Below are 14,886 nucleotides of genomic sequence, written 5' to 3'. Positions count from 1 at the left end.
TTATTTTGGTATTTTTTACCCCCTAAATTATTGGCTATCACCATTGTTTTCCCCTATAATATTCATCATACCAAGGTAAGGTTGTTGACATTTATTAGTGGTGAAAATAAAGTAAACAAAAGTGCAAGAATAACAAAAGAAATAAACGAAATAATAAATACAAAGTCACTCTTTCCTTTGCCTGTGTGTTGTTGTTGTGTTTCATTTGCCCATAAGCTTTGGTTTCTAACAACCAAACAAAACCAACAGCTTGCTTTATTACCCCCACTCCCGTCTCTCATATCCAGTAGTGTGGTTGACTGTTATACGTACATACGTGTGTGTTGCATTCAATTGTACTACAGGTTGCATTACATGTTCGAGTGAGTTGTAACCAGAGAATGAAGCCGCCGAGTCGCGCCGCCGATTTTAGCCGTCGCCGACCCGTTTTTAGCAGTCGACGCCGCCGCCGAATATGTCGACTCATCTCGACTCAAATTTAGCCGCCAATTAATCTAAAATATTGATTTATATCAGAAAAATTTAATAATATTTGTTATAGTTTTTGCCAAAATTTTTAACTTTCCACCTTCAATCAATTAGTATCAAGTTGCTATAATAGTTTTACAAAAATTTAGCTCAAAAAATTTGAATGATATGTAAATTTGATTGTAGGATTGGTTGTACAACTAATCTCATTACAATTCGGAAAACTTCAAATTGATTTTATAATAGATAATCTTGCGCCGCCGAACAAACAATTTTTTATCGGCTTAGCCGTCAAGCCGCCGCCGCCGGAGGAAAAAATTGAGTGTTAGCCGCCGCCGACAAAATAGGGTCGGCTTCATTCTCTGGTTGTAACTGAACATTGCACAGTGGGCTCGATAGGAACAAAAGTTGTTCATTAAATAATTTTGAAAATTATTTTACATTGAAAAACAAATATTAAAATTAATTATTTTAATTAATTAATTATTGAAAAATATTGCAAGTAAGAGGCAATTGTGACTATTTTGTATAATAAATTAAATTGATATCGAACTAACCCCGTAGTTTCGCCCGTTTGAAATATTTTTGATTCTTGCACATTGTATCGTATACTAATACGTAGTTTTGTTGCACAGTGGTGTTGGTAAGACCAAAATTTAAATATTTTTTAATTTACGAAAAATATTCAAAGGCATTAAATATTTGTTTATTGCCAATAATAAAAAAAAATCATAACTTTTTTGAATTTTTTTGAACCCTATTTACGTTTGTTGTTGGAATTGAGTTCTGCAACCCCGTTTTCATACCAAATTAAACTTTTTACTCAAAATTTGAATTTTATTGAAAATAATAATGTCTGATATCAAGAATTTGATTAAAAGTGCAGACCGCTTAATTGATTTGGATATGTTCGTGACTTCGCTCAAGGAGGATGATCACACCGTCCACAGCCTCAACATTCATAAACAGGAAATTATTCGACTTTGGGAGAATTTCCGTGAAATTTATGAGGAATTGTGTGACACTATGGGTTCTAGTGATGATATTGCCAAAGTTAAGGCAAAATATATCGCAACATATAAGACGTATGTGCGTGGACTAGCCCTTATTGAGTCTTTAATTGAAAAGCTCAATGCGAAGAAGAAGTCTTCTAGTTCATCCCTTCCAATTCACCTTCCCCCTTGTGATACTGAGATTTTTTCTGGTGATTATAAATCTTGGCCTACGTTCAGAGACATGTTCTCTGCCCTATATAAAGATAATGAACATATCAGTAATATTCAGAAAATGTATTATCTGATGCAAAAGACGGAAGGTGAAGCCCGCGATATTATCAAAACATGTCCGATTACTAATGAGGGTTTTCAGATGGCTTGGCAAAATTTAGTCGATCGTTATGAGAACAAAAGGGTTCTTGTAAACGCCCAACTCAAGATTTTATTCAATCTTGCACCCGTTTTAAAGGAATCTGGACCCTCTATTAAGCAATTGCAGCGTACTATGAGCGACTGCATAACTAATTTGTCTCTTTTGGGCATTGATACGAAGAATTGGGACGTTATATTTGTTTTCATATGTTCCACCCGTCTTCCTGAAGTTACCCTAGGACATTGGGAGCAATCTCAAGGGTCAAGTTCTGACCTACCTAAATGGGAAACAATGGATAAGTTTTTGACTGCTCGGTATCAGACCCTTGAGTCCGTCTTTGACATTAAAGGCGCCCATAATATTTCGACGTCTTCTGGTCCGAGTTATGTAAGAAAACCTACTAGCCCAAAGAGAAAGTCAATTACTAATAATAATGGTAATAGAAGTTTTAAGAGCTTCTCTACGATTATACCATCTAATTCTCAGCAGAAATGTCCTCCTTGTTCCGAATCGCATCCCCTACGATTATGCGAAGAATTTCTTCAAATGTCGGTTAACAATCGATTGGAAACAGTCAAGCGACTCAAATGTTGCACAAATTGTCTAGCTTCGTCGCACACTTTTAGCAATTGTAAGAGCTCAAATATATGTTTCTTCTGCAAACAAAAACATCATTCTCACTTGCATAGAAGGGAATCCTCAGCACAAGTAAGTCGAGATTCGAGCTCACGACCTGGAATGACCCGCAATATGGGAAATCCAGCCCGATCAGCTTCTGACGATGTTCCTTCTACATCAGAGGCTGCCCGTTCGTTGCAAACTTTTGCAACTGCTATGGAAACATCACAGTTTTCTACAGTTCTTTTGGGAACTACTGTGGTAGATTTGTGTTGTCATGGCGTGAAGTGTTCTGCTAGAGCATTGATCGATCCTGCCTCGCAAGCAACTTTTATTTCCCGAAAGTTGCAAAGGAAACTTGCTTTGCCGATATTCCCAGTTACTTCTGCGAATATTGTTGGCCTAAACGGCACGATATCGGCGAAGTCTACTAATGTTTGTAGGATCTCTTTGTGCTCCCCTATTGACCCAACTTTTGAGTTGTCGACAGATGCGTATGTGGTTGACAAGTTAACTGGTCGTTTGCCTACTTATTCATTGTCACAGCTACTAGATGTAGATCTGCCCGAAGTCACGATGTGTGATCTAAAGTGTTCTCATATGGACCTTTTACTGGGTGGTGATATATATTCTCGGATAATGCATACTGATGTTCATAAGCACCCTAATGGTGATCTTATTGCCCAGAAATCAGTTTTCGGTTGGATCGTGACTAGCAAAGTCTCCCAAACCAAGCCCCTACAGTCGGTGGTATCATTTTACAGCCACATAGAGTTGAATGATCAACTTGCTAGGTTTTGGGAAATCGAAGATGTACCGAAAGTATGCACTATGTCAGAAGAGGATAGATGGTGTGAGGAATTATACCTACGAACGACTTATCGTAATGATAATGGTCGATATGTTGTTTCACTGCCTTTTAAGCGTGAATACCCCAAGAATTTGCAACTTGGTTTGTCCCGGAATAATGCCATTTCTCAATTTAAGCGAAATGAGTCGCGGTTAATGAGAAATCCCGAGCTGAAGATTCAGTATGACAGGGTACTACAAGAGTACGCTGATTTGGGACATATGACCATGATTGATGAGAATAAGGTAAATTCTTCTAATACTGTGTATTATTTACCCCATCACGCTGTTTTCAAGCCTGACAGCGCCACCACTAAATTACGTGTGGTGTTTAATGCTTCCAGTGTCACTTCTAATGGCGTTAGTCTTAATAACGTATTGTATACTGGACCCGTTCTACAAGCAAATCTAATTGTTTTGATTCTCCGATGGAGATTATTTAGATTTGTCTTCAATGCCGACATCGAGAAGATGTATAGACAAATTCTGATTCATCCCGATCAGGCGTCATATCAGCGAATTGTTTTCCGTCTAGCCCCTGATGATATAATCCAAGAGTTCGAATTGAACACGGTCACATTTGGTGTGAACTGTGCCCCATATCTTGCTATTCGGACCCTACTTAGACTTGCTGATGACGTCGAGGGTGAGTTCCCGACTGCTGCGGAGATAATACGTTCGCAGATGTATGTCGATGACATTTTGGCAGGAGCTCACAGTTTAGATGATGCCATGAAGAGCCGTGATGAACTTATGGAAGTTCTAGGTTCTGCTGGGTTTAATCTAAGAAAATGGACTTCTAATGTGCAGGGTCTTTTGTTAGATTTACCCCCCGAATATTTATTGGATAATGACTTTTTGAATATTTCCAATGAAAGTACCGCCAAGACTCTGGGTTTACGTTGGAACGCTGGAAAAGATGTTTTCTTTTTCAAGTTGGTTTCAGCCCCTACTAGATCTTCCGTCACCAAACGAGCTGTTTTGTCTGAGATAGCTAAATTGTTCGATCCAGCAGGTTGGCTGGCCCCTAAGATAATAGTTGCTAAGATTATAATGCAACAAATTTGGAAGGACAAAACAGATTGGGACGAATGTTTGAAACCCATGACTCTGAATAGATGGTTTGCGTTTTTGGACGATTATAGTGAAATCGAACGGATAGAGATCCCCCGATGGGTTGGTTTCAGCCCAGACCATGAAGTTCAGCTTCATGCATTTTGTGATGCTTCTGAGAAAGCATATGCGGCTTCACTATACGTCCGAATTAAAACGCCCCTGGTGATTATGTCACGCATCTGCTCGCAGCACGAACTAAGGTAGCGCCAATCAAGGTTGAATCCTTGCCCCGTTTAGAGCTCTGCGGTGCAACTCTATTGGCTGATATGGTTGAGACTATTCGCTCCGAGCTGAGTCTCCCAGAAATTGAGACATTCTATTGGACTGATTCGACGATAGTTTTGTCGTGGCTTCAGAAGCCCCCGTGCCACTGGCCTACGTTTGTTGCGAATCGAGTAGCTAACATCTCTACGAAAATCGGTACTAGTAATTGGCATCATGTTCTATCACACGATAATCCCGCCGATATAGCCTCGAGAGGTTCGTCAGCGCGCGATCTTCTAACGAATAACCTTTGGTGGAAAGGTCCCGCTTGGTTATGTCGCCCTCGCTCCGAATGGCCAAAATCTACGTTTAGAATCATGACGAATCTTGAAACTAAACCGATTCAAGTCAATTTGAACCAATTATCCCCTCCTGAGGATATTTTGGCCCGTTTCTCTGATTTATCCAGAGCCCTAAGAGTTTTGTCATATGTATTCAGATTCTTTCATCGAATACACCCGAAGTTTAAATCGACACAGACGCATTCATCCTTCAACTTGGAACAGGGTGAGATCAACTTTGTGAAAGGTCGTCTTGTTGTCCTCTGCCAGCGTCGACATTTCCCTGAATATGTGGCGCTGGAGAACAATGCGCAGTTATCTCGAAAGAGCCCTCTGTTGAATTTCAATCCGTTTATAGATTCTGTTGGATTTATGCGGATGAATGGTAGACTTGCGCGTTCCCCTACTCTCACCTATGACGAGAGATTCCCCAAAATTCTACCCTATGATGCCCGGTTTACCAAATTGTACCTGGAGTATATTCACAGGAATACGGTACATGGTGAAAATTCATTAATGTTGAGATTGATGAGATTAGAATTTTGGGTTCCCAGACTGAAGAATCTCGTCAGAACAATCATCCATAATTGCCGTACATGTGTATTGTTTCGGAAGAAAACTGTAGACCAAATTATGGCCGCTCTTCCCCCTGAGAGAACTACGCTGTCTCGCCCGTTTACATGTACTGGAGTCGACTTTGCAGGCCCCTTTGATATAAAGACCTACATTGGTAGAGGTTGCCGTATCACTAAGGGATATGTGCTTGTGTTTGTCTGCTTTGCGACTAAGGCAATTCATTTGGAAGCGACAAATGACATGTCGACTGATTGTTTTATTGCTGCATTCACCCGATTTTTCTCCCGAAGAGGCTGCCCTTCTAAGATGTTTTCGGATAATGGGACATCTTTTGTAGGAGCTTCTAATGTTCTTGGTAGAGACCAAGCCCGATTTCTCGCTGAAGTGAAGCAAAATCTTATTTCGCTTAACGCCTTCCAATTATTAGAATGGAAATTTATTCCCCCTGGTGCGCCACATATGGGTGGTCTTTGGGAGGCAGGAGTTAAGAGTTTCAAGACTCATCTTAAGAAAGTGTCTCACGCTCAGAAGTTTACTTTTGAAGAGTTCAGCACAATGCTAGCTAGAATCGAGGCATGCCTTAATTCTAGGGCCCTTAGTCCTATGAGCGATAATCCAAACGATTTGGCTCCTTTGACCCCAGGACACTTCCTTATAGGTTCTGCCCTTCTCTCCCCACCGGAGCCCGACACGACAATTGAGTCGTTAAGTTATGTGAATAGATGGCAGAAACTTAAGGTCCTTTATCACTCTTTCGCCAAACGGTGGAAAGAGGAATATCTCGTTGAACTCCATAAGCGAAATAAGTGGAAATTTCCTCAAAGAGATTTTGCCGTTGGTGACCTGGTAGTAATCAGGAAAGATAATTTGCCTCCACCAGAGTGGAAAGTAGGTAGAATCGAAAAGATCTACTTAGGCCCCGACAACAAAGTGCGAGTTGTTGACATCAGGGTTGGAAATTGTACTATTACAAGGCCCGTTGTCAAACTCGTACTACTACCTGTTGATGGACAAAATTAATAACATTGTATTTTCTTTGTGTGTGTGCTGTCCCCATTTTTCGTATTTCCAGACATGTCTGGCCCATCACGTCGTCTCACAAATGAACGCCCTGAGGCAGATAAAGACGTCACCCAACGCACGAAGAAGGGTAGTGAGGTGCGGTGTAAGATATGTTTGCAGCCTCACGTACTTCGTCTCTGTCCTCGTTTCCGTGCGATGGATTCGGCGAAACGTCGGAGAACAGTGATGAAGCTCGGCTTTTGCTTCAACTGCTTGGCGGAGTCCCATAAACGCTTGAATTGCAAGAGCCGTGAAAGATGTATGGAATGCTGTGGTGAGCACCATACGATGCTCCACCCGAGGTTTGTTGGGAAGCGTGAAAATCCCCCCAGTGCCGTCGCTAGCCGACCCCAGAATTCTAGGAAGGCCACGGAAAAAGCTAAACCTAGGAAGAAAACCCCACGACGAGACACCCACCAAAGGCGCTCGCTAGATGCTCGTAGCAACACCAATGCAGCCAATAGGATGTCGACAAATCCGGAATCGCATCAACCTCGAGCCGCCGGCGGACGATGCACTTGTGGTCACAATCCGGTCAACACTTCCACTGTTAGCCCCAACACCGGCAGTGGACCTGCTACGATTGTGATACACGTCCATTCTGGGTCCCATTGAATTTATTTATTTATGTTTTTTGTATTTGTATGTCCATTGATATGTAGATTGAATTCTCGTTTTTTTATTGTCCCCTAGCTCCTGCTTGCCCCTATGTTGCATTCCTGCAAGGGGGGCGGGATGTTCAGGTTGACACCCTGTTAGATTTAAGTTTCATGAATTGTAAAATACACCCCGGAATTATAACGATATCTGAAAAAATGACAAATGACTTATCGAAACTTTCACTTACTTACTCTCTCGCTCAAATACCCGAAGGTACGAATACCCCCGCCAATAAATTAAATTTTAATTTATTTCTTTTTAAAACCCGAAATTTAATTGTGTTTTTATTTATTTCCCCCCTCATTGATAAATTATTTTATTTAACTCCCCGCCTTTTCACCCCCATATAAACCAACCCCCCGATTTGGGGTCTTGGGCTTCTAGAAACCTTATTTTCTATCCGATTTACCTGAAATCTAGATGTATTAGAACCACAAATAGGTGTGTCAAAAATGGGGTTATGGGTCCATTGACCGATCTCCTGTAAATTTTGATATACCCCCCTCCGATTTGGGTTCTAAATTCTGTAGGGGTTTCAGAACCACAATCGGTGCATATTTTTTGCATAGCACCCATATAGACTGATTTTCCTATTTAACTCCTTGGGCTTATATAAACCGTAGGCTTTATCCGATTTGCCGGAAAATGTAACGGATTTAGTTTTTATCGCTCCAGGGTATAGAAGGCGCACTGATTACACTAGCCAACAGTCGTTTTGTGAATTGGTTCTAGAATAATTTTCTCATTGTTTTTGACCTACTAAACACGAAAATGAGTTTTAAAAAATTTTCTGTCGATTGGTTTTCGAGATAAAATTTTTTTTATTTTTTTTTAATTTTTGGGAGTACACTTACAACTTTGAGCATATCTTTCGTCTTCTTTGACCTATTTGGTCCTACTACTACACAAATTAAAGAAAATCGAGCCGTCTACAACTCATTCTCAGAAAATTTTCAAATCGGGTAAGTAGTTTGGATGTTGGCGGCTGAGAATGAGTTGTAGACGGCTCAATTTTCTTTAATTTGAGTAGTAGTTGGATCAAATAGGTCAAAGAAGACGAAAGATATGCTCAAAATTGTAAGTGTTCCTCCAAAAATTAAAAAAAAAAAGTTCAAAAATTTGTATCGCGAAAACCAATCGACAGAAAATTTTTTAAAACTCATTTTCATGTTTAGTGGGTCAAAATCAATGGGAAAAAGTATGAAACAAATAACAGAGAAAATTTTATTATTTGTGACCTAGTGTTATGAAAGTTGCTTGAAACTGAAAGTACAATTTCCAAATCTATAGATTTTAGATTTGAAATCATTTCTGTATATTATCATTCTATACATTATCAAGTAACCAGCTATATATTATCAAGTAACACGCTACGAAGAAGAGGTTTCAAAGGTAATTGTTATATTTTATTCATGGTGGTGGGTATTTAAGACCCGGTCTGGCCGTACTTACTGCTGTATAAACTTGTTTGAGTGTTGGGTGATAATAATAAATATATTCCATGAGATTTCACAACAATATGTCGATATTTTACTAACGAAATTAACTACCAGTTAACTCTTATCCTACAAACTATAAACTTAGTTTTTAGTTGATTTTATATATTAATTTCTAGTTTGTATTTAATTTTTATCAAAACCCTTGATAAATCGTCTTGATTTATAGAATTTATAGCATTCATACCAGACTAATTCCTCATACCGCATATGTGATCCAAACCTTATTGCAAGAAGTTGGTTTCTGTTAGAATTTACACACACAAACTATCCTTAAGCAATGGTGAAAATAAACAATACTTCAATTTATACTCCAAAGGTTTCTCAAAATGTAATATGCACAAGCAATAACAAATTAAGTATCAAGATTCATACATGCCAATGGCCAAATGGTTCCTCAAAATCCCAAACAAATATAGTCAAATGCCCCAGAATACATAGGAATACCAAGGAATACCATTGTTAAGCTGACCTCTTAAGCCTTCACTTATTGCGTGTTTTGGTCATGTAATCGTATTTCAATTGGAACATGACTAAGGTCCGATTTCTTGGCCAAGAATAACTTGGACCATTTCCTTCACCTGCACTGGGCATCGCATTCACAAATGAAACCACAAAACCCAAGACTTCAAGGAAACACGATTTAAGAAAATTGAAAATTCCTAAGACTTCAAAACCATGATAACGGCACAAAGGTTTCATTGGACGCAGTGGGAAGGATGGAGATGGGTATGGAATAACACTAAATTCTTGGATAGTTTGACACGAGATCCTTAATATAGTTTAGTTGCTTTGTTGTGTCCTCCTCTCCGATGTTGGGCTAAGGAAAGTTTTTAGAAAGTCGTAAAATGCTTTCAAGCATACAAATTGCACAAATAACACCATCAGGGATTTATCCAATACGAAAACACATAAATACTAATAGTTCTACACTTTGGTAAGGCAATTCTTGTGTTTAAGGTGTTTGTAAAAATGAATTTGTATAAAAAAGTCAACTATATAGATTTGAACAACAACTATCCTTTCTATAGAAAGAATACTAGAATGTCGAAAATTAGGATTAGTTTGTAGCTATAGTATGTACACTTAAAAAAAGCATGCGCGGGATTTTGGTGTTGACTCCAAGCCAAATATGCGGAGAATTGACGTAAGGATACTTTTAAGACAGAATTGTCTTTTAAATTTAAGTTTTGCGTACTTGATTCTAGGCAGCAAATTGTAATTTATTCGTTTTTATACCCACCACCATAGAATGGTGACGGGGGTATAATATGTTTGTCATTCCGTTTGTAACACTTCGAAATATCGATTTCCGACTATATAAAGTATATATATTCTTGATCAGGGAGAAATTCTAAGACGATATAACGATGTCCGTCTGTCCGTCTGTCTGTCTGTCTGTCTGTTGTAATCACGCTACAGTCTTCAATAATGAAGCTATCGTGCTGAAATTTTGCACAAACTCGTCTTTTGTCTGCAGGCAGGTCAAGTTCGAAGATGGGCTATATCGGTCGAGGTTTTGATATAGTCCCCATATAAACCGACCTCCCGATTTGGGGTCTTGGGCTTATAGAAATCGTAGTTTTTATCCAATTTCCTGAAATTTGAAATCTAGAGGTATTTTATGACCATCAAGAGGTGTGCCAAAAATGGTGAGTATCGGTCCATGTTTTGGTATAGCCCCCATATAGATCGATCTCCCGATTTTACTTCTTGGGCTTATAAAAACCGCAGTTTTTATTCAATTTACCTGAAATTGGAAATCTAGAGGTACTGTAGGACAACAAATACGTGTGCCAAAAATTGTGAGTATCGGTCCATGTTTTGGTATCGTCCCCATATAAAACGACCTCCCGATTTGAGGTCTTGGGCTTATAGAAACCGTAGTTTTTATTCAATTTGTCTGAAATTGGAAATTTAGAGGTATTTTAGGACCATAAAGAGATGTGCCGAAAATGGTGAGTATCGGTCCATATTCTGGTATAGCCCCCATATAGACCGATTTCCCGATTTTACTTCTTGAGCTTCTAGAATCCGAAGTTTTTATCCTATTTGCCTGAAATTGTAAATCTAGAGGTATTTTCGGGTCATAAAGAGGTGTGCCGAAAATGGTGAGTATCGGTCCATATTTTAGTATAGCCCCCATAAGAACGATCTCCCGATTTAACTCCTTGGGTTTCTAGAAACCGTAGTTTTTATCTGATTTGCCTTAAATTGTAAATATTCTGGTATTTTAGGCTCACAAAAACATGTATCGGATTAAGTTTTTATCGGTCCATTTGGTAATGCCTCCATATAGATCGACTTCACTTCTTGAGGGTGTAGAAGGCGCAGTGATCATGAAAATTGCTTGAAACTCAATGTAAAATTTCCAGATTTTACTTCTACAGATTTAAGATTTCAAATCAAGACATTATTTTATAATTTTCTTGCACACTTACAAGAGATGTTAATGATTCCTCTAAAACTCAAACAAAAATGGTTCTTATAAATCCAGAATCTGATATAGTCCTCATAGGTGAAATCTTTAAATTTATCTTCGGGAAGTGTCCTCAAGTCCTCAAGCCCTCCTGAAATTTCAAACGAAACCCTAATATTTGGTTCATGGTGGTGGGTATTTAAGATTCGGCCCGGCCGAACTTAGTGCTGTATATACTTGTTTTTTGTGTTTTCTTTATGCGCAATTAAAGTCCTTTAAAAACGTGTTAACGACAACTTCAATTTTCAAATTCAGACTCGACTTCAAGTCGAAATTATGCTATGTCACAAGTAAAAATCGTCTTTAAAATAAAGTTTTGAAAAACGTTAAAATTTTCTTTCATTTTAAGATACCCATTTTTAATTTGGATCACCTAATTGAAAGGAAAAAAACGACTTTGTAGAAAAGTTCATCGTCGTTCGGACAAACTTTATATCAGAGAAATGAGTCTTCTATGCTAAGCAAAAAACGCATTCGTATTTTAAGGACATCAAATCTTTTGTCTAACCACAATATTACATTTTTATGGCCCATATTGAATGTGAACTATACCAAAAAATCATGGTGTTTTCGACATTTCAGTTGCCATTTCTCAATTTTTCAAGCACAATGAATTAAAGTCAAAGCTTAACGAAAACCTGACTCTCGTGGGCGAAAAATTCAATGGCCGTGTTATCTCATGTGGTTGCGATATAAGGTGGTCGCCAAGATAATATGATTTGACACCTTTGGTTTTGGATTCGGCGATAAGCTACAATAATTCAAGATCTAAAAGTTGTGTTAATTCGGCATATACGGTATTTACGGTGAACAGGCTCAATTTGGCGTGTCCTAACCATGGGACACGCAAAGAAAAAAAAAACGGTGGAAAAATTGATATCGAAAATGTTGTTCCTTTTTACAATCTTTGAATTTATCCGAAACGTTTAAACCTTTATCACCAAAAAAATTGTTACAAATTTCATGTCCAAAAAGATCGTATTAAAATTTGTTAGAAAATTTAAGTAAGAGTTTATTAAATTGTTTTCACATCCTTTCAAAAAGGCAACATGTATGATAAAAAAATCTGTACTTTTCTTCAAACTAAATGTATTTTGCGAAAAGCAAATGATAAACGACATTTGTTTGTTTAAAAAATTTTGGGCGTGTATACAAGAGCTGCATGTGCAATCACGAGTCTACACTCAAAAAAAAAAGTGAACTATCTATTTCACTAAAGCCAATTTAACTTTATTTTAGTTCATGGAATTATTATATATGCACCCTCAAAAAAAAATCGCTTCTGTAACATATACTCCCAAACACATTTTGCTTCAAGCATGTACATTTTTGTGTATTGCCCAAACATTTATATATTTGATTTCTTCCAATATATAATATGTTTGAAAGCATATTGGTCTAAACAATATAATATGTTTGGGTAGGGAGCCACCGTGGTGCAATGGTTAGCATGCCCGCCTTGCATACACAAGATTGTGGGTTCGATTCCTGCTTCGACCGAACACCAAAAAGTTTTTCAGCGGTGGATTATCCCACCTCAGTAATGCTGGTGACATTTCTGAGGGTTTCAAAGCTTCTCTAAGTGGTTTCACTATAATGTGAAACGCCGTTCGCACTCGGCTATAAAAAGGGGGTCCCTTGTCGGCTATAAAAAGGGGGTCCCTTGTCATGGGATCGGGCAGCACTCAGTGATAAGAGAGAAGTTCACCAATGTGGTATCACAATGGACTGAATTGTCTATGTGAGCCCGATACATCGGGCTGCCACCTAACCTAACCTAACCTTGGGTAGTCTATGTTCCAAACATTTTGTATTTTTCCATCCAAATTCAATAATGTTGTCTTCCAAAAAGCTATATGTTATTATGTGAACATATAATGTGTTTGGAAGCATTTTGAACCAAACATATTATACACCCAGAAAAAAGTGACCCCTTCTTTAATTTAAAATGAACTCATTGTGAAGAAAGTTGAACTTCGTATAGCGCCAAAGACATTTTTATTTGTTTGAACGATGTGATTATCGTAGAAATTAGGTATAATGCATTCCATATATTAGTTAACATTTTCCTATATTTATGTACCACTATACTACAGAATGAAAAAATTTAACTGATTTGAATTCATATATGAAATGATTTTATTGAAATATTTCATTCATTTGGACAAATCTTACACATTTGTGGTAAAACTTTTACTTCATAATTAGAACTGCTTACCTTCGTTTTTAAATACAATTTTATTTATTTATATAAGCAATTTTATCTTCAATAAAAGACATGTTTTATTAATATATTGAATATATTTATTAAGAATCAACCATGTGATATTATCAACTGTAAAACGCACTTTTTCTTCTTCTTGTACTTTTCACTTTTAATAAGTTGCTGCCTAACGATTTTGTCCTCCTTTTACAATTTCAATACCTACAAATATAAAAAATCATAAACCATTTTTGTTACAAAAGGTTAGCGTCACTGAATATTACCTGATAATTGAATTCCAAATTATTCCAAATAATTGAAGATTCCAAAATGAAGACAAATGAAAAGGTTGTTATTCTGCTGGTGTTTTCTTTCTTTATACACCATCACGAACATTGATAGATTTATTTTCAAAAAACGAAAATTTTCCTCACTAATTTAAAATAACAAATATTTTATATATTTTATTTGTTATTTATTATATTATTTTTTAAAAATCTCTCCGTATACCACAACAACGCGATTCAAACTAAAAAAACAACCCACGCGCAAACATATCGATTACACCCACGCGCAAACACATCGATTACGATGACAGGTATCGATTACAGGTAGACAATAGAAATTTAGGAAAATTTCCTATATTCTAACAAGTGTGTTTCCTTAAGTTTTGAAAGGATTGCATACTTCTTAGTACGAATGAACTAAAATATTTTTCTATGCCAAGTGTTGTTCGTATGTATGAAAACCTTTCTATTATAAAGGAAGTCGCAATTATCATTTTATAAGAAATTTTACTAATTTTGAGGAAACTTGGTTTTAGTTCGGGTTTTGTTTATTTTTACGAATGCTTTGTTATCGGTGAATAAAATTTTCTTGTTCAGTAGTAAATTCTTATACCCAGCGAAGAAAACAGTATGAGTAAAATTCCATGCCTTATTCTAGTTAATGAACTATTCCTAACTGCTTACAGTGTAGGATTTTTTTACTGAAACCAGTAAATTTTATTATTTCTCACAAAATTTTACCTTAATGGAAATAAAATGGATAAACTATATTGATGAAAAATTTTTCCTTTAGTTTCGAAGGCACTTTTTTCTGGGTGTATGCTTAGAATAATTTTCTCCCAACGAAGATCGTGCTCAAAAATTTTTTTCTGCGTAAATTGTACATTCCCACACATCTTTCTCACTTCCACCAATTTTTTTAGTTCTTCACGCCTTTTTCTGTAATACAAATATTGTAGAAGAAATTATTAAGTTTTATAATTTTTTTTAAATTTTACCTATTGCCGGACGGGGATTCGAACAGCGGACCACAGTTTGTAAGCCAGCACACTTTCGACTGGGCTACGTAGCTGTTCCTGCTTCGACCGAACACGAAAACGTTTTTCAGCGGTGGATTATCCCACCTCAGTAATGCTGGTGACATTTCTGAGGGTTTCAA

General features: G+C 37.4%; 2 protein-coding genes across 2 annotated transcripts; both read left to right on the top strand.

Annotated features, from left to right (window-relative positions):
- Positions 1-1,320: 1,320 nt before the first annotated feature.
- On the top strand, positions 1,321-4,623 carry LOC142231482 (uncharacterized). Its single transcript, XM_075302090.1, has one exon. It carries the CDS (start codon positions 1,321-1,323, stop codon positions 4,621-4,623), a length of 3,303 nt encoding a protein of 1,100 aa, XP_075158205.1.
- Positions 4,624-4,685: 62 nt separating this feature from the next.
- On the top strand, positions 4,686-6,560 carry LOC142231481 (uncharacterized). Its single transcript, XM_075302089.1, has one exon. It carries the CDS (start codon positions 4,686-4,688, stop codon positions 6,558-6,560), a length of 1,875 nt encoding a protein of 624 aa, XP_075158204.1.
- Positions 6,561-14,886: the final 8,326 nt, after the last annotated feature.

This window comes from Haematobia irritans, chromosome 3, assembly GCF_050003625.1.
Source record: "Haematobia irritans isolate KBUSLIRL chromosome 3, ASM5000362v1, whole genome shotgun sequence".
In the NCBI taxonomy this organism is placed as follows: domain Eukaryota; kingdom Metazoa; phylum Arthropoda; class Insecta; order Diptera; family Muscidae; genus Haematobia; species Haematobia irritans.
The sequence above is the reverse complement of the archived record's forward strand: the minus strand, read 5'-3'. Positions and strand labels throughout refer to the sequence as shown.

What these genes read in the sequence shown, in the direction of transcription:
- LOC142231482 (XM_075302090.1), top strand. Translation starts at nt 1,321, where the DNA reads ATGTCTGATATCAAGAATTTGATTAAAAGTGCAGACCGCTTAATTGAT.
- LOC142231481 (XM_075302089.1), top strand. Translation starts at nt 4,686, where the DNA reads ATGGTTGAGACTATTCGCTCCGAGCTGAGTCTCCCAGAAATTGAGACA.